Source organism: Heptranchias perlo, chromosome 11 (assembly GCF_035084215.1).
Source record: "Heptranchias perlo isolate sHepPer1 chromosome 11, sHepPer1.hap1, whole genome shotgun sequence".
NCBI lineage: Eukaryota > Metazoa > Chordata > Chondrichthyes > Hexanchiformes > Hexanchidae > Heptranchias > Heptranchias perlo.
Genome location: NC_090335.1, coordinates 14,612,676 through 14,635,247, shown reverse-complemented (window position 1 = coordinate 14,635,247; position 22,572 = coordinate 14,612,676). Strand labels below are relative to the sequence as shown.

General features: G+C 43.2%; 1 protein-coding gene across 8 annotated transcripts in view; it reads right to left on the bottom strand.

Annotated features, from left to right (window-relative positions):
• rb1 (retinoblastoma 1) overlaps nucleotides 1-22,572 on the bottom strand; it is a 207,374-nt gene that overhangs the window by 16,139 nt on the left and 168,663 nt on the right. For 3 of the 8 annotated variants that reach the window (XM_067992573.1, XM_067992574.1, XM_067992575.1), the window contains 4 exons: nucleotides 16,694-16,812; nucleotides 15,059-15,240; nucleotides 2,340-2,491; nucleotides 212-316 (listed from right to left, as the gene is read on the bottom strand). In XM_067992573.1, coding sequence (XP_067848674.1) covers nucleotides 212-316; nucleotides 2,340-2,491; nucleotides 15,059-15,240; nucleotides 16,694-16,812 — 558 coding nt within the window. Of the gene's footprint in view, nucleotides 1-211; nucleotides 317-904; nucleotides 1,146-2,339; nucleotides 2,492-15,058; nucleotides 15,241-16,693; nucleotides 16,813-22,572 lie in introns of those variants that run through there. The other 5 variants (XM_067992578.1, XM_067992580.1, XM_067992579.1 and 2 more) reach the window with 5 other exon arrangements.

The window sequence follows — 22,572 nt, the reverse complement described above, 5'->3', positions numbered from 1 at the left end:
TTTGACAAGAGGATTCCTGAATTGGCTACAAGTCTCGGTTTTTTGGTCACTCTGGGGGAGGAAGGAAGGATGGGGTAACGAGGACAAGCCCAGTAAGAAATGGGACAAGCACACATGGCCTCTTTCTGTCTTGAGTATGTAACTCTTTTTGGAGGAGGAGGTGTAATATAAACCCCAATAAAACAAAAGGTCTGCAGCTTCTTTAACTTACCTCTTGGCTTGTATTTGGCAAGTCCTTATAGGCAGTAACGATAGTCTTGAACCTAAGGTCTATGTTCTTCACTTTGCAAATGGCATACATGGAACACATCATAATCTGTTAAAGCACAGTTAGTTAATATATACAACCCGTAGGTTAAAAGCTCAAAACAATCTTACAACTCACATATTTCCCATCAAAATACATTTGGTTTTCTGTTATAAATACTATTCCTTCACTGTAATGTGCTGTCAGTGATAAATACTGTATTATAGTGAGGGAGCAGAAGGAAATAATCAGTCAATCCACAGTGCACTCCCATTAGAAGAGGAAAATCAGATTTCTATTTAAACACCGTTTCCATAAAGGTGTAAACTTATCAAGTCCAGACTTCCAGTAGGGATCACGGGATGGAATCAGAAGCAGGAACTCCTGTAAACTTAGAATCATGCAGCACAGAAAGAGGTCATTCGGCCCATCGTGTCTGTCCCAGCTCTTTGAAAGAGCTGTCCAACTAGTCCCACTCCCCTGCTCTTTCCTCATAGCCCTGCAATTTTTTCCCCTTCAAGTATTTATCCAATTCCTTTTTGAAAGTTACTATTGAATCTGCTTCCACCACCCTTTCAAGCAGTGCATTCCAGATCATAGCAACTCACTGCATAACAATATTTCTCCACATCTCCCCTCTGGTTCTTTTGCAATTACCTTAAATCTGCTCCTCTGGTTACCAGCCCCCCTGTCAGTGTTAACAGTTTCTCCCTACTTACTCCATCAAAACCCTTCAAAATTTTGAACACCTCCATTAAATCTCCCCTTAACCTTCTTTGCTCCAAGGAGAACAATCCCAGCTTCTCTCGTGTCTCCACATTCTCTCCTTTCAAACCTAGGGGACTGAAGCCCAACTGCTGCGCAACTGAGGTACAGCTCAGGAAAGAGCAGAGATTAAACTCTGGAACCTTTCTTGGTTCTTTGCCACAATGCAGAGTCAATTTATCCACTCAGCTCATTTTCTTAACTTGCATTCTTTACTGTTTACTAAATCCTGGTGCAATGCCACTGATTTGTTAAATAAATGCCTTAAAATGGGGTGGAGGGAGGGAAGCATTGAAGATAGACAATGAATCAGTGCCAATCAATGTGCTTTAAAGAGGTTTCAGTGCCAACATTCACAAATTTATTCAAACAAAACACAGAAGCTTCTAGAAACCACACTGTTTCAATGCAACACTGTAAGAAACCCGCCATACTCCATTCTTATTGATTTGGATGGCCTCCAATTAACTTTACAGGAAGGTTGGAGAAATCCCACCCATGAAGTATTCTCTCAGTATCCGACTGTAGAAGCAGTGGCCGTGATAGAGGTTTGGAGATAGTGGGCAGGAGCTCGGATTCCAAAGGTAGAGAAATAGTCAGGAAAGTTAGAGGAATCTCAGGCGACAATCAAAAATAATGACTATGCAAGATATAGGTCCTGGGTGAAACTACAGGCTATCGTCCCAGCATGCCTTACAGGCAGTCACATGTCTATAGTCCACCGCACATGCATTTGCAAAGTCACATGCTACCTGTTTCAAATAGGTTCTGGAACAAAACGACAAATATTTAAAGTTACATACGTTTAGCGGAATTGGCAGAAATAGAATCTTGAAAATTATAAACATGTGTTCAACAAGATTCTTTAGTCAGTCGCTGAGCCACATGGGCCAGGAAGGTATTGTATTCAATCTCTGGTCTGTGCTGAGTTAGCTGATCTCAGCCAGACATCAGTAGAAGTGCCACAATAGGCCTCAGCCCTCTGGGTTAGAGAGAGGGAAAATTATCCAGGGTTCTCAATCCTGATCCCCATCACATGCTACAAGGTCTGTGTTATGCTGTGATGTCCCCACAGTTGAATGGTCAGCTAACCTTCAGCATTAAGGCTCATACATGCAGCAAATTCTGAGTGGACTAATGAGGACTCTAATCGAAGCATGTGAAACTCTGCTCAATATTTCCCAACAGCAAAGAAGCTGCAATTGGGAGCATCACTGGCACAAACTCACATCCTCCACTCCGTGAGACATGGAATCAGTGCTCCAAGCACTACAACAACCCCAATGGAAGACAGTTCCATCATCATTAACTAAATAGCATACAGTACCTGGTCTAAATGTCTGTCTCTCATAAGTTCATACTCATTTCCTAATGTGTGTTGAAGAAGCGTCCATATTATAGCTTCCAACTGAGGATGGTCAGACGGTAGACGGAGATGATTGCAGAGCGTGTTCAGTCGAAGGTATGCCAATCGATATACTACACAAATAATGCATGGCAAGAAAAAAGCCATTTTAATTTAGTGCTCAATACACCTACTTTCATCAAATATAACTTTTAATGCCTAAAGAACAACAATGAAACCACCAAAAATGTCTTAATATAATTCTGAGGTGTAATTTTGGGTTTAAAACTGCTGACTTGTGAAGAAATATATTCTACATCTAAAATTGGAGAAAGTTTCTTGCATAGCTTTTGGTAACATATTCCGCACTTTGAATATGCTCCTCTTTACATCCCAATGGATTAGCCAAGTCATCCATCTAGAGAATCTATTGGTGGGAATTGGACTAATCTGTTGGTTTTTGGAGGACAACTGAATGAGGAAGTAAGCATGGAATCCAAACAGGACATTAAAAAAAACATGATTGGCTGTCTTCAATGGACAAAGAAGTATGGAAATCTTTTGGTTGAAATTGCCTTGGCGACAGCCTTACTTAACAGGGCAAAGCTGTATAAGTGATTAGAATGGTGTAAGCCCTTTCTGAAACAGGAGGTCAAACCTGTACAAAGCATAGCACTGAAAGTGAAGTTGGAAAGTCGGGTTTTTGGGTGAAATAAATCTTCTAGTACAATGGTCAAATGGATTACGCTATGTGTAAGCTAGTTGAAGAAAATCATTTTCCTTCAAGACAAAAAGGTGAAATTCCTGTTGATTATTTCACCTCAAACAGCTTTATCCTTTTTCTATTGCCAACTTTTCCTGTAAAATTGTAAAACTAGGAACTTCAGCCCCAAGATGCTACTGGGTTACACACAGAGGGCCACTATCTTTAACCTTCCAGCATGGGCTTTTCAAAAATCAATCTGTAGGGAAGAGATAAGCCCTTCTACATAGGGGTGATCATTTCACAGTCAGAAACCTTTTTACACCTCAAATCTTTAAAAAGCAATATGAATAATATGCTCTTGGTTAATTCATTGCTTGTTAAAGATCCTAATGAAAACCTAGAGATCTAGGCCTAAATAATCTGCCGGCCCCTGTCACTTTTTCAGTGGGTATGAGGGGGCTAGGGGGTGGAAAAGTGCTCAAGGATGAGCTCCAGCACCCACCCCCCTTTGTGTTCAGTGTTACATCGAGTAACATCAAAACTACAGCAGAGAAACAGGCCATTCGGTCCAACTGGTTTATGCTGGCATTTATGCTCCGCATGAACCTCCTCCCTCCCTACTTCATCTAACCCTATCAACATATCCTTCTATTCCTTTCTCCCTCATGTGCTTATCTAGCTTCCCCTTAAATGCATCTCTGCTATTTGCCTCAACTTCTCCATAGACTTGTGGTAGAGTGTTCCACATTCTAACCACTCTTTGGGTAAAAAAGTTTCTCCTGAATCCCCTATTGGATTTATTACTGACTATCTTATATTTATGACCTCTAGTTTTGGACTGCCCCGCAAGTGGAAACATTTTCTCTACATTTCATTATCTTAAAGACTTCTATCAGGTCACCCCTCAGCCTTCTCTTTTCTGGAGAAAAGAGCCCTTGCCTGTTCAATCTTTCCTCTGAGTTCTGGTATCATCCTTGTGAATCATTTTTGCACCTTCTCCAATGCCTCTACGTTCTTTCTATAATACTTAGACCAAAACTGTGCACAATATTCCAAGTGTAAGCTAACCAAACTTCTATACAAGTTTAACATAATTTCTCTGCTTTTCAATCTAGAAATGAACCCTAGTGCTTGCTTTGCTTTTTTAAAACACGGCCTTATTAACCTGTGTCGCTACTTTTAGTGATTTGTATATATGTACCCCAGATCTCTTTGCTCCTCTATCCTATTTAGACTCTTATTACCCAAGCAGTATGTGGCCCTTCTTATTCTTCCTACACAAAATGCACCACCTCACACTTATCTATGTTGAAATTAATTTGCCAACTACATGCCCATTCTGCAAGTTTATTAATGTCTTTTGCATTTTAAGCATTCTTCCTTTGTATTAACTACAGCCCCCAATTTGGTGTCATCCGTAAGTTTTAAAATTGTACTTCTGATTCCTGAATCCAAATTGTTAATGTAAATTGCGAACAATAGTGGCCCCAGCACCGATCCCTGTGGAACACCACTTCCCACTGTTTGCCAGTCTGAGTGGCTACCTGCAACCCCTACTCTCTGTTTTCTGTTTTGTAGCCAACTTGTTATCAATTCTGCTACCTGTCCCCTGACTCCTCAAGCACCTTAGCCATTGGTCTACAATGTGGTATCTCATCGAAGGCCTTTTGAAAATCCAAATATATTACATCTACTACCTTGCCCTTGTCTACTCTTTCTGTTAGTTCTTCAAAGAATTCAACAAGGTTGGTCGAGCATGACTTTCCCTTCTGGAATCCGTGCTGACTATTCTTCATTATATTTTTGTTGTTTAGATGTTTTTCCAGTATATCTGGCTCAAAAAAAGGCAGGATTGGGTACTAAATATTCCTGGATACTAGGTGTGCAGGAAAGATAGGGAAGGAAAAAAAAGGAGGCGGGGGTGGAGTGGCGGTATTGATTAAAGAGAATATTACAGTGCTGGAGAGAGAGGATGTCCTTGAGGAGTCAAAGACAGAATCTATTTGGTTAGAGTTAAGAAACAATAGAGGCGCCAATACTGGGTGTATTCTATAGGCCACCAACTAGTGGGAAGGATATAGAGGAGCAAATTTGCAGGGAAATTCCAGAGAGGTGCAAGAACTATAGAATCGTGATAATGGGAGACTTCAACTGTCCTAATATAGACTGGGATAGTAATAATGTAAAGGGCAAAGAGGGGGAGGAATTTCTGAAGTGCGTTCAGGAGAACTTTCTTGATCACTATGTTTCCGGCCCAATGAGGAAGAAGGCATTGTTGGATCTAGTTCTGGGGAATGGGGTGGATCAAGTGGAGCAAGTGTCAGTGCAGGAACGTTTAGGGAACAGTGATCATAGTATCATAAGGTTTAGATTAGTTATGGAAAAGGACAAGGAGCAATCTAGAGTAAAAATACTTAACTGGGGGAGGGCCAATTTCAGTGGGTTGAGAATGGATCTGGTCCGGGTAAATTGGAATCAAGGATTGGAAGGCAAAACTGTATTCGAACAATGGGCGGCCTTTAAAGAGGAGATGGTTCGGGCACAGTCTAGGTACATTCCCATGAGGGGGAGAGGTCGGGTAACCAAAGCCAGAACTCCCTGGATGACGAAAGAGATAGAGTAAGATGACGTCAGGTTGATAATTAAAGTGAGAACCAGGCTGAATATAGAAAGTACAGAGAAGTGAAAAAGGAAATGAGGGACGTAGAAAGAGTATGAGAATAGAGTGGTAGCTAACATAAAAGGGAATCCAAAAGTCTTCTATAGGCATATAAATAGTAAATGGGTAGTGGGAGGGGTGGGGCCGATTAGGGACCAAAAAGGAGATCTACGTGTAGAGGCAGAGGGCATGGCTTGATAATTGTATGATTTTTTTTTTATTCGTTCACGGGATGTGGGCGTCGCTGGCAAGGCCGGCATTTATTGCCCATCCCTAATTGCCCTCGAGAAGGTGGTGGTGAGCCGCCTTCTTGAACCGCTGCAGTCCGTGTGGTGACGGTTCTCCCACAGTGCCGATAGGAAGGGAGTTCCAGGATTTTGACCCAGCGACAATGAAGGAACGGCGATATATTTCCAAGTCGGGATGGTGTGTGACTTGGAGTGGAACGTGCAGGTGGTGTTGTTCCCATGCGCCTGCTGCCCTTGTCCTTCTAGGTGGTAGAGGTCGTGGGTTTGGGAGGTGCTGTCAAAGAAGCCTTGGCGAGTTGCTGCAGTGCATCCTGTGGATGGTGCACACTGCAGCCACAGTGCGCCGGTGGTGAAGGGAGTGAATGTTTAGGGTGGTGGATGGGGTGCCAATCAAGCGGGCTGCTTTATCTTGGATGGTGTCGAGCTTCTTGAGTGTTGTTGGAGCTGCACTCATCCAGGCAAGTGGAGAGTATTCCATCACACTCCTGACTTGTGCCTTGTAGATGGTGGAAAGGCTTTGGGGAGTCAGGAGGTGAGTCACTCGCCACACAATACCCAGCCTCTGACCTGCTCTCGTAGCCACGGTATTTATATGGCTGGTCCAGTTAAGTTTCTGGTCAATGGTGACCCCCAGGATGTTGATGGTGGGGGATTCGGCGATGGTAATGCCGTTGAATGTCAAGGGGAGGTGGTTAGACTCTCTCTTGTTGGAGATGGTCATTGCCTGGCACTTATCTGGCACGAATGTTACTTGCCACTTATGAGCCCAAGCCTGGATGTTGTCCAGGTCTTGCTGCATGCAGGCTCGGACTGCTTCATTATCTGAGGGGTTGTGAATGGAACTGAACACTGTGCAGTCATCAGCGAACATTCCCATTTCTGACCTTATGATGGAGGGAAGGTCATTGATGAAGCAGCTGAAGATGGTTGGGCCTAGGACACTGCCCTGAGGAACTCCTGCAGCAATGCCCTGGGGCTGAGATGATTGGCCTCCAACAACCACTACCATCTTCCTTTGTGCTAGGTATGACTCCAGCCACTGGAGAGTTTTCCCCCTGATTCCCATTGACTTCAATTTTACTAGGGCTCCTTGGTGCCACACTCGGTCAAATGCTGCCTTGATGTCAAGGGCAGTCACTCTCACCTCACCTCTGGAATTCAGCTCTTTTGTCCATGTTTGGACCAAGGCTGTAATGAGGTCTGGAGCCGAGTGGTCCTGGCGGAACCCAAACTGAGCATCGGTGAGCAGGTTATTGGTGAGTAAGTGCCGCTTGATAGCACTGTCGACGACACCTTCCATCACTTTGCTGATGATTGAGAGGAGACTGATGGGGCGGTAATTGGCCGGATTGGATTTGTCCTGCTTTTTGTGGACAGGACATACCTGGGCAATTTTCCACATTGTCGGGTGGATGCCAGTGTTGTAGCTGTACTGGAACAGCTTGGCTAGAAGCGCAGCTAGTTCTGGAGCACAAGACTTCAGTACTACAGCTGGGATGTTGTCGGGGCCCATAGCCTTTGCTGTATCCAGTGCACTCAGCCGTTTCTTGATATCACGTGGAGTGAATCGAATTGGCCGAAGACTGGCTTCCGTGATGGTGGGGATATCAATTAGTGTTAATTGTATTCAGGTGGTGGGTATCAATTGGGGATTCTTGTGTCCTATTTATAGGAGAGCTTAGCTAGGGTGTGGGGTGTGTGTAAGGGGAATCTCTGAATAAAGACTTGGAAGCAACTACCCTTCACCACATTGCTATCAAATTTTAACATGGCTGAGGTACTAAATGAGTACTTTGCATCTTTCTTTACTAAGGAAGAAAATGCTGCCAAAGAGCAGGTAGTTGAGATACTGGATGGGCTAAAAATTGATAAAGAGGAGGTACTAGAAAGACGAGCTGTACTTAAAGTAGATAAGTCACCCAGTCCGCTTGGGATGCATCATAGGTTACTGAGGGAAGTAAGGGTGGAAATTGCAGAAGTGCTGGACATTATCATACAATCCTCCTTAGATATGAGGATGGTGCCAGTGGACTGGAGAATTGCAAATGTTACACCCTTGCTCAAAAAAGGGTGTAAGGATAAACCTGGCAAATACAGGCCAGTCAATTTAACCTCGGTGGTGGGGAAGCTTTTAGAAACGAAAATCCGGGACAAAATTAACAGTCACTTGGACAAGTGCAGATTAATAAAGGAAACCCAGCATGGATTTGTTAAAGGCAAATCGTGTTCAACTAACTTGATTGAGTTTTTTGATGAGGTAACAGTGAGGGTTGATGAGGGCAATGCGGTTGATGTTGTGTATATGGACTTTCAAAAGGTGTTTGATAATGCGACACCTAATAGGCTTGTCAGCAAAACTGAAGCCCATGTATTAAGAGGGGCAATGGCAGCATGGATTCGAAATTGGCTAAGTGACAGGAAAGAGACAGTAGTGGTGAATGGTTGTTTTTTGGACTGGAGGAAGATATACAGTGGTGTTCCCCAAGGGTTGGTATTAGGACCACTGCTTTATTTTGATATACGTTAATGACTTGGCTATACAGAGCACAATTTCAAAATTTGCAGATAACATAAAATTTGGAAGTGTAGTAAACAGTGAGGAGGTTAGTTATAGGCTGCAAGAGGACAGACAGGCTGGTGGAATGGGCGGACACATGGCAGATGAAATTTAACGCAGAGAAGTGTGAAGTGATACATTTTGGCAGGAAGAATGAGGAGAGGCAATATAAACTAAATGGTACAATTCTAAAGGGGGTGCAAGAACAGAGAGACCTGGGGGTATATGTCCACAAATCTTTGAAGAAGGCAGGACAGTTTGAGAAAGCGGTTAATAAAGAATATGGGATCCTTGGCTTTATAAATAGAGGCATAGAGTACAAAAGCAAGCAAGTTATGTTAAACCTTTATAAATCACTGGTTTGGCCACAGCTGGAGTATTGTGTCCAATTCTGGACTTTAGGAAGGATGTGATGGCCTTAGAGAGGGTACAGAAAAGATTTACTAGAATGGTTCCAGGGATGAGAGACTTCAGTTACGTGGAGAGACTGGAGAAGCTGGGGTTGTTCTCCTTAGATCAGAGAAGGTTAAGAGGAGATTTGGTAGATGTGTTCAAAATCACAAAGGGTTTAGATAAAGTAAATAAAGAGAAACTGTTCCCATTGGTGGAAGGGTTGAGAACCAAAGGGGACAGATTTAGGGTGGTTGGCAAAAGGCGACATGAGTAGAAACTTTGTTACGCTGCGAGTAGTTATATGATCTGGAATGCACTTTCTGAAAGGGTGGTGGAAGCAGATTCAATCGTGGCTTTCAAAAAGGAATTGGATAAATATGTGAAGGCAAAAAATTTGCAGGGCTATGGGGAAAGAGCGGGGGCATGGGACTAACTGGATTGCTCTTACAAAGAGCTAGCACAGGCTCGTTGGGCTGAATGGCCTTCCTTCTGTGCTGTAACCTTTCCATGATTCTATTTCATCCTCCACTTCCCTTCCACTATTAGGTGGTCTGTAGAATATGCCTATTGACATGATCGATCCCTTCTTATCCTTTATCTCAATCCATATGGATACTGTTTCTATCTTAATGTTACTTATGTCCCTTTTTTCTATTGCCCTTATGTTGTCTCTAATTAGTACAGCTATTCCACCTCCCCGACTTCCTTCCCTTTCCTTTCTAAATACATTATATCCTGCAATATTTAACTGCTAGTCCTGTTCCTTATGTAGCCAAGTTTCAGTTATCCCTACTACATCTGGCTCCTTGCTATAAATTATTGCCTCCAGTTCCCCCATTTTGTTTCTGATGATGTGCACATTGCTGTACAGGCAATTTAATTTATTTTTAGTAATTGTTCCCCTCACTTTATTTTTTTTAACAGTCATTTTGTACTTATGTTCTATAACTGTATTTATTCCCTGACTGTTTATGTTACCCTTATTCCTTACCTTGGTCTGACCTTTACTCTCATCTCCTATTTCTTTTTTCTTCAGACTTACGTTATCTTCACCAGATCCCTCCCGCCATCTTACTAGTTTAAAGTCCTATCGACAGCTCTATTTATCCTTTCCGCTTGGACTCTGGTCCCATTCCAGTACAGGTGGAGCCCATCCCAGCGGTACAGCTCCTTCCTGTCCCAGTACTGGTGCCAGTGTCCCATGAAATAGAACCCCTCCTTCCCACACCATTCTTTCAGCCACGCATTCACCTGCCTGATCTGCCCATCCTTATGCCAATTAGCACGTGGCTCGGGTAGTAATCCTGAGATTACCATCCATGAAGTCCTGCTTTTTAAATTTAGTTCCTAACTTCTGATATTCTCTTAGCAGGGCCTCCTCCCTTTACTTCCCTATGTCATTGGTCCCAACATAGACCACGACTCCCCTTCCAATTTCCTCTCCAGTTGCTCCAAGATATCCTTTAATCCTTTACCTTTGCACCAGATAGAAAACATACCCTCCTGGATTCTCAGTTGCGGCTACAGAGGACGCTATCTACCCCCTAATTATCGCTCCCACTTTATGATCTAAGCCTCCTCTCTCGCCGCTCCCATTTTATGTTCTGGATCTCCTCTCTCACCGCTCCCACTTTATATAATGGGTCTCCTCTCTCACCACGCCCGCTTTATGATCTGAGCCTCCTCTCTCAATGTTCTGAAGAAAGTGCTGGGGGTACATTTGTGTGGTGGGTTGAAACCCAGTAACCCACGCTAATCGGACCCCTAAAATGCTGATGGTTGGCATGTATGCAACTGTGCCTGACTTCCTGATTATTCCCTTTGTTTGCCTCCACCTCTCGATTCTTTCCTTAATCCCTAGGCCTCAACAAAATAACATCAGCAGTTTATTCACCGGAAATGGGACTTTTGCATTCGCACATATTAGTCCTGCCGTTAATTATATCAGTGGTTCTCAAACTATTTTTTTTATTTGACCTCCACAATGCCAAACTTTTTTTGCTCGTCAGAGCTGAACAAAGAATTCTCATTGCCTCTTCCACACCTCTAGCCAATTGAACTGGTACAAGTAAGTACGGGGGGAAAAAAGTCTCACCTCTGCTTCACTGCCAACTCTCTCTTTCTCTCCTGCCTCACTTATCTCCTTTTGGGTTTAAATCCTTGTGTTTAGTAAACATCCCCAAATATTGGAGAGAATTCAAATTCTCCCTTAGAGGGTTCCAGTCCCCCATTATTAAGGGTTTTAAAAAAAGAGATTCACCCCCCGCACCTCCCCCACAAACACTAAAAGAAGTCAGTGTATTTTTTAAGGCTGCATATAATGACACCACAAGTCCCAGCCAGAATGGGGATGGTTGGGTAATTCCCCCCGTCAATCACAGCTGTAAGTGACTTATTTTACGAATATAATTTGTATTATGTAATTCTCCTCCATTCACTGCATTTTGCTGGAGAAACAATCCTGCTTTTATCAGGAGGCGCTTGAGGGGGTTTCGGTCGTGAGTTCTGTTTGCCACAGTTCATAGAGACTGTTTAAATAGACTCTGTTTACTGAGTAAATAGACGCTGGGTGTTTGCAGTAGTGCGTAGAGACTGTTTAAATAGACTCTGTTGTAGTGTGTAGAGACTCTTTAAATAGACTCCGTCTAGGGAAGGTCTCTGATAGGGTGGAGGGCAGGAGCGATTAAATGACAAAAGGGATGATGGTGCAAGGCAAGAAGGGTGGTAATGGGACAAGTAAAGCAACAAAAGATGGGTCTAGAGGAGCTGTAAATGGCAACAGCAGAACCATTACCAGCACCTGCTGGTCAAAAAAATGGGAGCAGTGGTTATGGTCTGAAGTTATTGAAATCAATGTTGAGTCCAGAAGGTTGCAAAGTGCCTAATCAAAAGATGAGGTGCTGTTCCTCGAGTTTCCTTTGAGCTTCATTGGAACAATGTAGGAGGCCGAGGTCAGACAGGGAGTGGGAAGGGGAATTAAAATAGCAAGCGACTGGTAGGTCAGGGTCACGCGGAGCGGAGGTGTTCAGCAAAGCAATCACCCAGTCTGCGTTTCGTCTCCCCAATGTAGAAGAGACTGCATTGTGAGCAGCAAATACAGTATACTAACACATGGGAACAACACCACCTGCAGTTCCCCTCCAAGTCACACACCAGCCCGACTTGGAAATATATCACCGTTCCTTCATCTTCGCTGGGTCAAAATCCTCGAACTCCCTACCTAACAGCACTGTGGGAGAACCTTCACCTCACGGACTGCAGCGGTTCAAGAAGGCGGCTCACCACCACCTTCTCAAGGGTAATTAGGGATGAGCAATAAATGCTGGCCTTGCCAGCGACGCCCACATCCCATGAACGAATAAAAAAAAAATAGAAAATAGGAGCAGGAGTAGGCCATTCGGCCCTTCGAGCCTGCTCCGCCATTCAATATGATCATGGCTGATCCTCCATCTCAATACCATATTTCTGCTCTCTCCCCATACCCCTTGATGCCTTTTGTATCTAGAAATCTATCTAGCTCCTTCTTAAATATATTCAGTGACTTGGCCTCCACAGCCTTCTGTGGTAGAGAATTCCACAGGTTCACCACCCTCTGAGTGAAGAAATTTCTCCTCATCTCAGTCCTAAATGTCCTACCCCATATCCTGAGACTGTGACCCCCCAACCAGGGGAAACATCCTCCCTGCATCCAGTCTGTCTAGCCCTGTCAGAATTTTATATGTTTCAATGAGATCCCCTCTCATTCTTCTAAACTTGAGTGAATACTAGTGAACTCTAGTAAATTGAAAGAAGAACAAGTAAAATGCTATTTCACCTGGAAGGGGTGTTTGGGGCCCTGGACGGTGGGGAGCAGGTGAAAGGGCAAGTGTTGCATTTCCTGCGTTCACATGGGAAGGTGCCTTGGGGAGGAGAGTGCGTATTGGGGGTGAGGGAAGAGTGGACCAGGATGTTTTGGAGGGAGCAGTTCCTTTGGAATGCTGAAAGGGGAGGGGACGATGTGTTTGGTGGTGGCATTGCGCTGGAGGTGGCAGAAATGGTGGAGGATGATATGTTGAATGTGATGGCTGGTGGGGTGGAAGGTGAGGACAAGAGGGACCCTATCGTGGCTCTGGAAGGGGTGAGCACAGAAGTGCAGGAAATGGGATGGACACGGTCGAGGGCCCTGTCAATTACAGCGGAAGGGAATCCTCAGTTGAGGAAAAAGGAAGACCCATTGAAAGCACTGGTGAGGAAGGTGGCATTGTCAGAACAGATGAGATGGAGATGGAGAAACTGGGAGAAGGGAATTGAGTCCTTACAGGAAGCAGGGTGGGAGGAAGTGTATTTGTGGTAGCTATGAGAGTCATTGGGCTTGCAGTAGATATTGGTTGACAGCCTATCCCAGAAATGGAGATAGAGAAGTCGAGGAAGGGAAGAGTCGGAGATGGACCATGTGAAGGTGAGGGAAGGGTCGAAATTGGAAGCAAAGTTGATGAAATTTTCCAGTTCGGAGCGAAAGCAGGAAACAGCACCGATAGTCATCACTGTACCAGAAAAAGAGGAGAGGGAGGGGACCTGAATAGGATTGGAACAAGGAATCCACATATCCCACAAAAAGGCAGGCATTGCTAGGACCCATACGGGTTCCCATTGTGACATCTTTTACTTGGAGGAAGTGAGTTGAGTCAAAGGAGAAGTTGTTCAACGTAAGAAGTTCAGCCAGGCAGAGGAGGGTGTTGGTGGATGGGGACTGGTTGGGCCTCTGTTCAAGGAAGAAGCAGAGGGCTCGCAGGCCGTCCTGGTGTGGGACGGAGGTGTAGAGGGACTGGATGTCCATGGTGAAAAGGAGACGGTTAGGGCCGGGGAACCGGAAACCGTTAAAGTGGCAGAGGGCGTTGGAAGAGTCGCGGATGTAGGTCGGAAGAGACTGGACAAGGGGAGAAAAAAGAGTTGAGATAGGAAGAAACAAAGTTCCGTGACTAATAATCTGGAGAACATGAGTTCAAATCTCACCATGGCAGTTTGAGAATTTGAATTAAATTTTTTTTAAAATCTAGAAATAAAAAGCTGTCGGAATGTCGTAAAAACCCTACTTGTTCACTGATGTTCTTTAGGGAAGGAAACCTGCTATCCTTACCAGGTCTGGCCTATATGTGACTCTAGTCACCCACACCAGTGTGGTTGACTCTTAACTGCCCTCTGAAGTGGCCAAGCCACTCAGTTGTATCAAAACGCTATCAGGGCAACTAGAGAAGGACAATCAATGCCGGCCTTGGTCGCGACGCTCACATCCCGAGAATGAATAATTAACAAAAAATTCACGCTGCAGAGCCACACTGGAATGTAGTTATGAGCAGTCCAAGGTACTAACTCCTGATTCATAAAGTAGCACAGTAACATCAATGGGGAGAGAAAGACATGGCAACAGCGCCAAAAAAAAGGTTGCTGCTGGCAGCTCATCTCCAGTTCTCACTTCTTTCAGAGCTCTCCTTCAATATGCTTCAGTGGCGATTCCACTGGATCTGACTCCTTTGGGCATAGTTGAAAAATGGATTTTATGAGGTAAAATGTGCATGCAGAAAGACAATATGTATTTGTAATTTTTTCCCCAACTTGGAACCCATTTAGTACAGTAAAAGAAAATGCCTTCAAAAGGTCAGCCTCTAGCAGAATATATTGCAGAACCATGTGAAAACAATGCCCACTCCCATTAGTGACTGCTGCCGTTAATGTTGGATCTGTATCATAGTTTGTACTGCACATACCAATACCAAAAGTGTAACAGCAACTAATGATATGTAAAACAAGGCATTAGGCACATGTAAATTAGGTGCACTTTAGTTGAACTTTAACCTCCCACCCAGTGTGACATGACCATCAGGCCACTGTTACAAAGGCATGAGAAATAAATAACCACTTTCAATTGAGTTTATACTGCAATGAATGGGGAAAGAATTTTCTCAAAACCAAACTACTTTTAGCAAGTTTAAAAAATCTTGGAACTTTCTTATTATACACTGAAGTTATACAGTACAACTGTTCTGTTACTACCTTAAGAGCAGCAAAGCAGCCATTGGATTGATCAACGTCATGGCTAATTCTCATTTCCCCCAGAACTATTATTAAAAGTCCATGAATAATATTTGTGCATTGACTTACCTTTTTTGTAGAAGAGAGAGAGTGAGGTAGATTTCTGAGGTTTTTGCTGGGACTGGGACTGGGGTTGGGATTGAGGCTGAGGTTGGCCAGATGGTGGTGTCTCGATTTTTGCATGTTGTGTGGGAGTTGTGTGCGCTGTACTGGACCCTTTTTTCCGTGGGGATCTGATGGGAGAAAGGTAACTATGGACAAACAAAAGATGTGAGAGGTGACTCAGCTGCTCCACCAAAGGGGAAAATAAATTCATGTCAACGATGTATATATGTAATGAGAGTACTTTAGATTATATGTCTGTGACCTTTTGCTTCTACAATTTCAAGCACTCAATACCAGCTGTTTATGGATGACCAAAAATAGAATCATAGAAAGGTTACAGCACGGAAGGAGGCCATTCGGCCCATCGAGTCCGCGCTGACTATGCAAGAGCAATCCAGCTAGTCCCACTCCCCCGCCCTATCCCCATAGCCCTGCAAAATTTTTCCTTTCAAGTACTTATCCAGTTCCCCCCTGAAGGCCATGATAGAATCTGCCTCCACTGTGCCCTCCCCCCACCCCGGGCAGTGCATTCCAGATCATAACCACTTGACGTGTAAAGACGTTTTTCCTCATATCACCTTTGGTTCTTTTGCCAATCACCTTAAATCTATGTCCTCTGGTTCTTGACCCTTTTGCCAATGAGAACAGTTTCTCTCTCTCTACTCTGTCTGGACCCTTCATGATTTTGAATACCTCTATCAAATCTCCTCGCAACCATCTCTGTTCCAAGGATAACAACCCCAGCTTCTCCAGTCTATCCACGTAACTAAAGCCCCTCATCCCTGGAATCATTCTAGTAAATCTCTCTAAGGTCTTCACATCTTTCCTGAAGTGCGGTGCCCAGAATTGGACATAATACTCCAGTTGTGGCCAAACCAGTGTTTTATAAAGGTTCAACATAAACTTCCATACTTTTATACTCTATGCCTCTATTTATAAAGCCCAGGATCTCGTATACTTTTTTAACCGCTTTCTCAACCTGCCCTGCCACCTTCAACAATTTGTGCACATATACCCCCAGATCTCTCTGTTCCTGTACCCCTTTTAGAACTTGCCCTCTAGCTAATATTGCCTCTCCTCGTTCTTCCTACCGAAATGTATCACTGCGCATTTATCTGCGTTAAATTTCATCTGCCCATGCCACCCGCCTGTCTATGTCCTCTTAAAGTCTATTACTATCATCCTAACTGTTCACTACACTTCCAAGTTTTGTGTTATCTGCAAATTTTGAAATTGTGCCCTGTACACCCAAGTCCAAGTTATTAATATATATCAAGAAAAGCAGTGGTCCCGGCACTGACCCCTGGGGAACACCACTGTACACCTCCCTCCAGTCCGAAAAACAACCGTTCACCACTACTCTCTGCTTCCTGTTACTTAGCCAGTTCTGTATCCATGCTGCTATTGCCCCCTTTACTCCACGGGCCTCAATCTTGATGACAAACCTACCATGCGGCACTTTATTAAAGGCCTTTTGAAAGTCCCTATACACCACATCAATTACATTGCCCATATCAACCCTCTCTGTTACCTCATCAAAAAACTCTACCAAGTTAATACAAGTTAGCCAAGCAGCATATCCTCTGTACATATACTTACAGGTCTGCAGCTGTGTGGCTATGCTGGAGAGGTTGCTTGAGGTTACAAGTGGGTTCAGGCTGATCTGGCTGATCTTCCTGTTCTTTTTGCTGCCTGAGTATCTCGAACAAAGGCGAGTCCTGAAAGTACCAAACACAAGCGTGTGCTTGAAAAGAAAAGTCTAAATCTAAACAGATTCCCAAACCTTTGCACGATTGGCGTTCAAATAGTGCTAGAATATAAGATAGGAGGAATGTTAAAGGGGATGGGGAATGAGCAGGTGAGTGGGATTAGACCAGGTGAGTCGTCGAGAAAAACAGCAGCATAGATTGGATGAGCCGTGGGCTGTTCCTGTACTGTAACATTCTATGACTCTACAAACAAGAGAAACCCACTCAGCTTGCCCCGTTATTTAGGTCCAAGTACAGGAGCCACTCAGATTATCCTTATCACCTTTCTGCCGTGCACAGTTAAACATCTGCAGAAAAAAGCACTATAGCGAAAATTTACTAACACAGGTAAAGCACTAATCTTGCAATAGATTAATGTTGCACATTACCATCACCTCAAGAGAAATAGAGCAGTCTGTGAATTGGATTTCTATTCCTAACCCAGTAAAGAAATTCCACAACACATTACACACTTGCAGCAAAATTCTGCGTGTTCCTTGTGCTTACAGAACTAAATGAATGCAAGAGAAGGCAGGAAGTAAAGACGAAAATGCAGGAGAAAAAGGAGACAATAGGACAAGTGAGGGCAAACTGAAAAGATTTTAAATTAGAGTGATGCTTACAGGAGCACTCCAGTGAAATGCATCAAAATTTAAAAAACAAAAACGGTATTTTAAGCAGGGCGATGGGGCAATTTTTTTTTTAAGAGCGGTTAAACATGGCCCCCAGAGTAGTGGGATGGGCTTTTTGCTCTGTTGAGATGCTCAGTGTCACTACAGTGGGGAAGCAACGTGTAAGGGGATATCATAGAATCATATAGCACAGAAGGAGGCCATTTGGCCCATCGTGTCATTGCAACAACTTGGAAAGAAAAGGTTGCAATTATTGAAAATTTGGTGGTACATCATTTATTTTGCCAGCTGCTTCAATTTCACAAGTTCTCACTGCGGGATGAGAGGGACTTTGTGTCACTTCATCACATTCACAAACATGATTTTAGAATAGTGTTACTGACTTGTGATGGGATTGGCATTGGAACTAGATTATAAATATTATTGGATGCACTATTTAAAGATTATTACAACATGCCACATCCACAGATATGACAGATGGGTAAGTGGCAAAACGTTGTTTACATTTCACTGTCTTTAATAATTAAGCACATCCCATTCACCACTCGAGCATTTTTATGGACATAGGCGAGTACAGATATTAAACAAATGTATCAATATTTTTATTATCTCCCCAGGTCGTGCATCAAGTAAGTGGCCGACTTCCAGGCTTATCTCAATGGAGCCGTTAGTTGACTTCTAGGAGGTGCATGAGGAAAAGATTATACATATCCTGGTTAGGCCTCAGGTTCCATGCAAAATTGTGCTTTGTGTCTGAAGACCACGACACAGTCCCTGGATTATAAGGATTTTTTTTTTCACTACCTGAACTTTCAGTAGCTGAAAAAATGGCCGTTAAAATCAAAATGGATAACGGATGACTTTAGGGAGAAAGAGAAGCAAAAGTTCTTAAAGTTAGAAAAGATAGATTCTGCTAGTGCAAGAAGGGGGAAAAAAAAGTAAAATTAAAGTTAAAAATATACTTGAAATGAAAAATATAGAGGGAAAATGAAGGACAGAGCCTTCACATATTCAAAAGTTTTCAGCCACCTCAGTCCTACTCTTTGAAACTCATGAGAACATAAGAAATAGAAGCAGGAGTAGGCCATACAGCCCCTCGAGCCTGCTCCGCCATTCAATCAGATCATGGCTGATCTTCAACCTCAATTCCACTTTCCCACCCGATCCCCATATCCCAGAATTCCAAATATTCCCGACTCTCTGAGTGAAGAAATTCCTCCTCATCTCAGTCCTAAATGTCCTGAGACTATGTCCCCTCAGCATCAACCCTGACATGCCCTCTTAGAACTCTCTCCCGAATCTCTCTGCCTCTCCACATTTAAAAACCTTAAGATTCATCTCTTTGACTAAACTTTCAATCGCCCCTCTAATATCTACCATCCTACCTTGGCGTTCATTTTCCTTATACCTATTTGTGAATGCCGTGAAGTGTTCAATTATGCTAAAGGTATTACATAAAGGCAAGTTGTAGCATTTACAAATTTAATAATTTTTAAAAAGCTGGTTATTAGTATATATTAGGATTAATATTAAGATAGTAAAGCTGCCCCATTATTACTGCTGTATATGCTACAGCCTTGATTAGTATCAAAGTACAAACAATTCACCATACCTTTTAAAGGGGGTTGCTGCAGAGAGAGATTTTCATGATCCAGTAAATATAAAAGGATCATTGGTCTTAACTGTATTTCTGCCCACTAAAAACATATTGAATTACAATTCAGCCAAGTCATTTAAATGGCCAATGACAGCAACACGAGCAAGACCAAAGGGCATTACTGTGACTCACACAGGAATCTATTTTATACAATTTAAAGCAATTAAGGTAAATCTGAAATTTTAAAGAACGACATGGTGTTTCCGAGATGTCTGTGTAAAATCTCCTTTGTTCTGTGGCAAGATTAGTCTGTAGGTGGCTAATTGCATGCAAATAGCTCTCATTAACTTATTCAAAGTGAATGTTTGTCCTAAGTGTGCCTTTTGTGTTGTTGCGTATCCCTGTTGTGCTAACTAAAACACAACCCATGAGGTTCCCTTTATATGAAGTCCTCTTGGCCATAGCTGACTAAGAATGTCCTCTGTTATTGGGCACCAAGAGCAGGCATTTTCCTAGGTCACTGCGATGCGAATTTGCTTGGATTCTGTTAAAGAAACTCTTCAAAGAGGTTGCTTTTAGTTAAACAACAACAACTTGCATTTAGATAGCGCCTTTAACATAGTAAAACGACCCAAGGCACTTCAAAGGAGCGTAATCAAACAAAATTTAACACCAAGCCACATAGGAGATATTAGGACAGGTGACCAAAAGCTTGGTCAAAGAGGTACGTTTTAAGGAGCATCTTAAAGGAGGAGAGAGAGGTAGAGGGGCGGAGAGGTTTAGGAAGGGAATTCGAGAGCTTGGGGCCTAGACCGCTGAAGGCACAGACGCCAATGGTGGGGCGAAGGAAATTAGGGATGCGCAGAGATCTCGGAGGGTTGTAGGGCTGGAGAAGGTTACAGAGATAGGGAGGGGCGGGACCATGGAAGGGTTTGAAAGGTTAATATACATTTAAGGTTAATAGGGGCTCTACAGAAAATCATCAGAGATTGCTTCAAAGAACTGTTGAGAAGAGCTGTAAAAACGATGGTTCCTGTCTGTGTTTTAAATATGCAACCCAATTTGTATAAATTGTTAGCTTTTTTATTATACTGTTAATATGTTTCCAATCCTTCTGCTTCCATGTATTGCTTTTATCTGTAAATAAACCTAGATAACTAGTTTTAGCCTGTTCAACAGTGGTCGAGTAATGTGATGCAGTCTAATCCTGTTAAAGTCATTTTAAATTTGAATAAAATCAAATTATCCAGTAGTTTGTATTAAGTTATTTTAATATAAAAGCACAGGAGGCATATTTTGCTCAAAGAAAAAAAATCAAAACAACAGATAACTTGAGCAACTCTGAATTAAGACTGTATTTTTCCACCTTTACAGGTGACAGAAGAACACTGTGGGCATTCCATGAATCCTCCACCAATTAAGTAGAGTTAAAGATTAGACCTGGACTACACTAGCCCATACATGGCAGAGAATAAAGTTGTGAGTTATGGCTCAAAGTCTTACAGGAACAGTAATCTAGCTGTAAACACAAGAAAAGATCTTGTGTAAAAGTCCAACTTGGAACAACCGACTCATTCAAAGCAGCATTTTCTTGAGATAGTGTTGGCAAGGTTGTGCAGTGTTGTGTAATTCATACAAGTTACAGCAAGAACAAAGTACAATATTAAAAGTTTACAAACTTATAAGCAAGATTATCTGCACTTGGAGTCCAACTGTTACTCAATCATACTCAAACTAGTATATCACACACTTCATCAAACTGATGAAACCAGCGTCATGCAACAGGCAATGTCATGAGTTCAAGTACAAACATGGCCCAAACCTATCACGTTCTGATACCATATCCAGCTTTTAGTCTGTGCATCTGTGCCACCTCATTCCTCAAGGTGATCACGCTCATGTAGTAATAAAGAGCGGTAGATTGTCAGAAAGGAACCCATTGAGTAATATGTCAAATGTGTTAATCTCTCTCCTTCTACCCATCTCCTGAAGGCAGTAACTCATGGTGGGGTGCAGTTCCACCAGGGGCTGTCGGCCCTCCAGTGGCCATTCTTTGTATGTAAGCCTAAAGAGTGAGTGTTTGCAGGTCATTTAACCATGGCATATCACAACCAGGCCCATTCTGTCCTCACACAACGTACATCCAAACACAATTTCCAGCAGGGGTTTCTGGATTGTAATCAGGAGTTGGAACTCTGGCTGATTTTTCTTCCCTAGCTCGGGAACACTGAGGTCAACCTTAATGGCCACACTATTACCTAGGCTCAAGTCAGCTCATTCAGCACAGACCTGCGAGTGAATCTGGAACAAGCCTGATCTGTACAGCTCAGTATCATGCCAGTTAAACTCTGACCAAAGCAGAAAGAAGTTGAAGCACAGAGTAACGGAGACCTGATGTAATACTTGTAAAATGAAGCCCAAGTTTGCTGTTGTGAGTAAAGGAGGAAAGTCAGGGAGAGAGGCAGAGACCATGAAATAGGTGGGAGGAAATGCACTACAAGGAAGGGTGAGAGGAAAGCACCATGTGAAGATCAAGAGGCTAGAATAGAAAACAGTAAATGAAGGATGGATGGTCACTGTGATAGGGATGACCATAGGAAGGCACGTGTGGGTACTGAATAAATGAAAGCAGTCCTCACCTAAAAAATAAATCACCACATAAACTGACATCCCGCTGTCAACAGGTTGGACCAATTGCTGCCTATTAGCATGAGAATAATTCCCCATTTTTGACAATTTATAAACATTGTTACTTACCAGTGAATTTTGTTTTAACGTAAAGATTTAATTGGCTGTGATTTCTTCCTTCTGTGCTCACCAGCCCAGGAGTATCCACTCATTCATTTCAATGGGAGAAAAACCACCGCCTGGCAAGCTCAAAAGTGAGAAACTCTGGCCACAACGCTCATAGGCCAGGGATTCATCGTATATTCTACTCTGCCTCGGTAAATACATCCAGCCAACATCCAAAATTACAAATGCAACAGGAAATAGTGTTCAACATTACAGGTGAAACCAGCATAGGCAGTTAGCAGATAACCGTAACTACAGTGTGTACCATCTGCAGGATGCACTGCAGCAACTCGCCAAGGCTTCTTCGACAGCACCTCCCAAACCCGCGACCTCTACCACCTAGAAGGACAAGGGCAGCAGGCACATGGGAATAACACCACCTGCACGTTCCCCTCTAAGTCACACACCGTCCCGACTTGGAAATATATCACCGTTCCTTCGTCGTTGGTGGGTCAAAATCCTGGAACTCCCTACCTAACAGCACTGTGGGAGAACCTTCACCACACGGACTGCAGCGGTTCAAGAAGGCAGCTCACCACCATCTTCTCAAGGACAATTAGGGATGGGCAATAAATGCTGGCCTTGCCAGCGATGCCCACATCCCATGAATGAATTAAAAAAAACATGGAAAGGAATGCTCTCATCACAATAGTCAAACAGAGCTAACTCCTGCTTAGTAACAAAGTGAATTCATCATACTGACTCAGA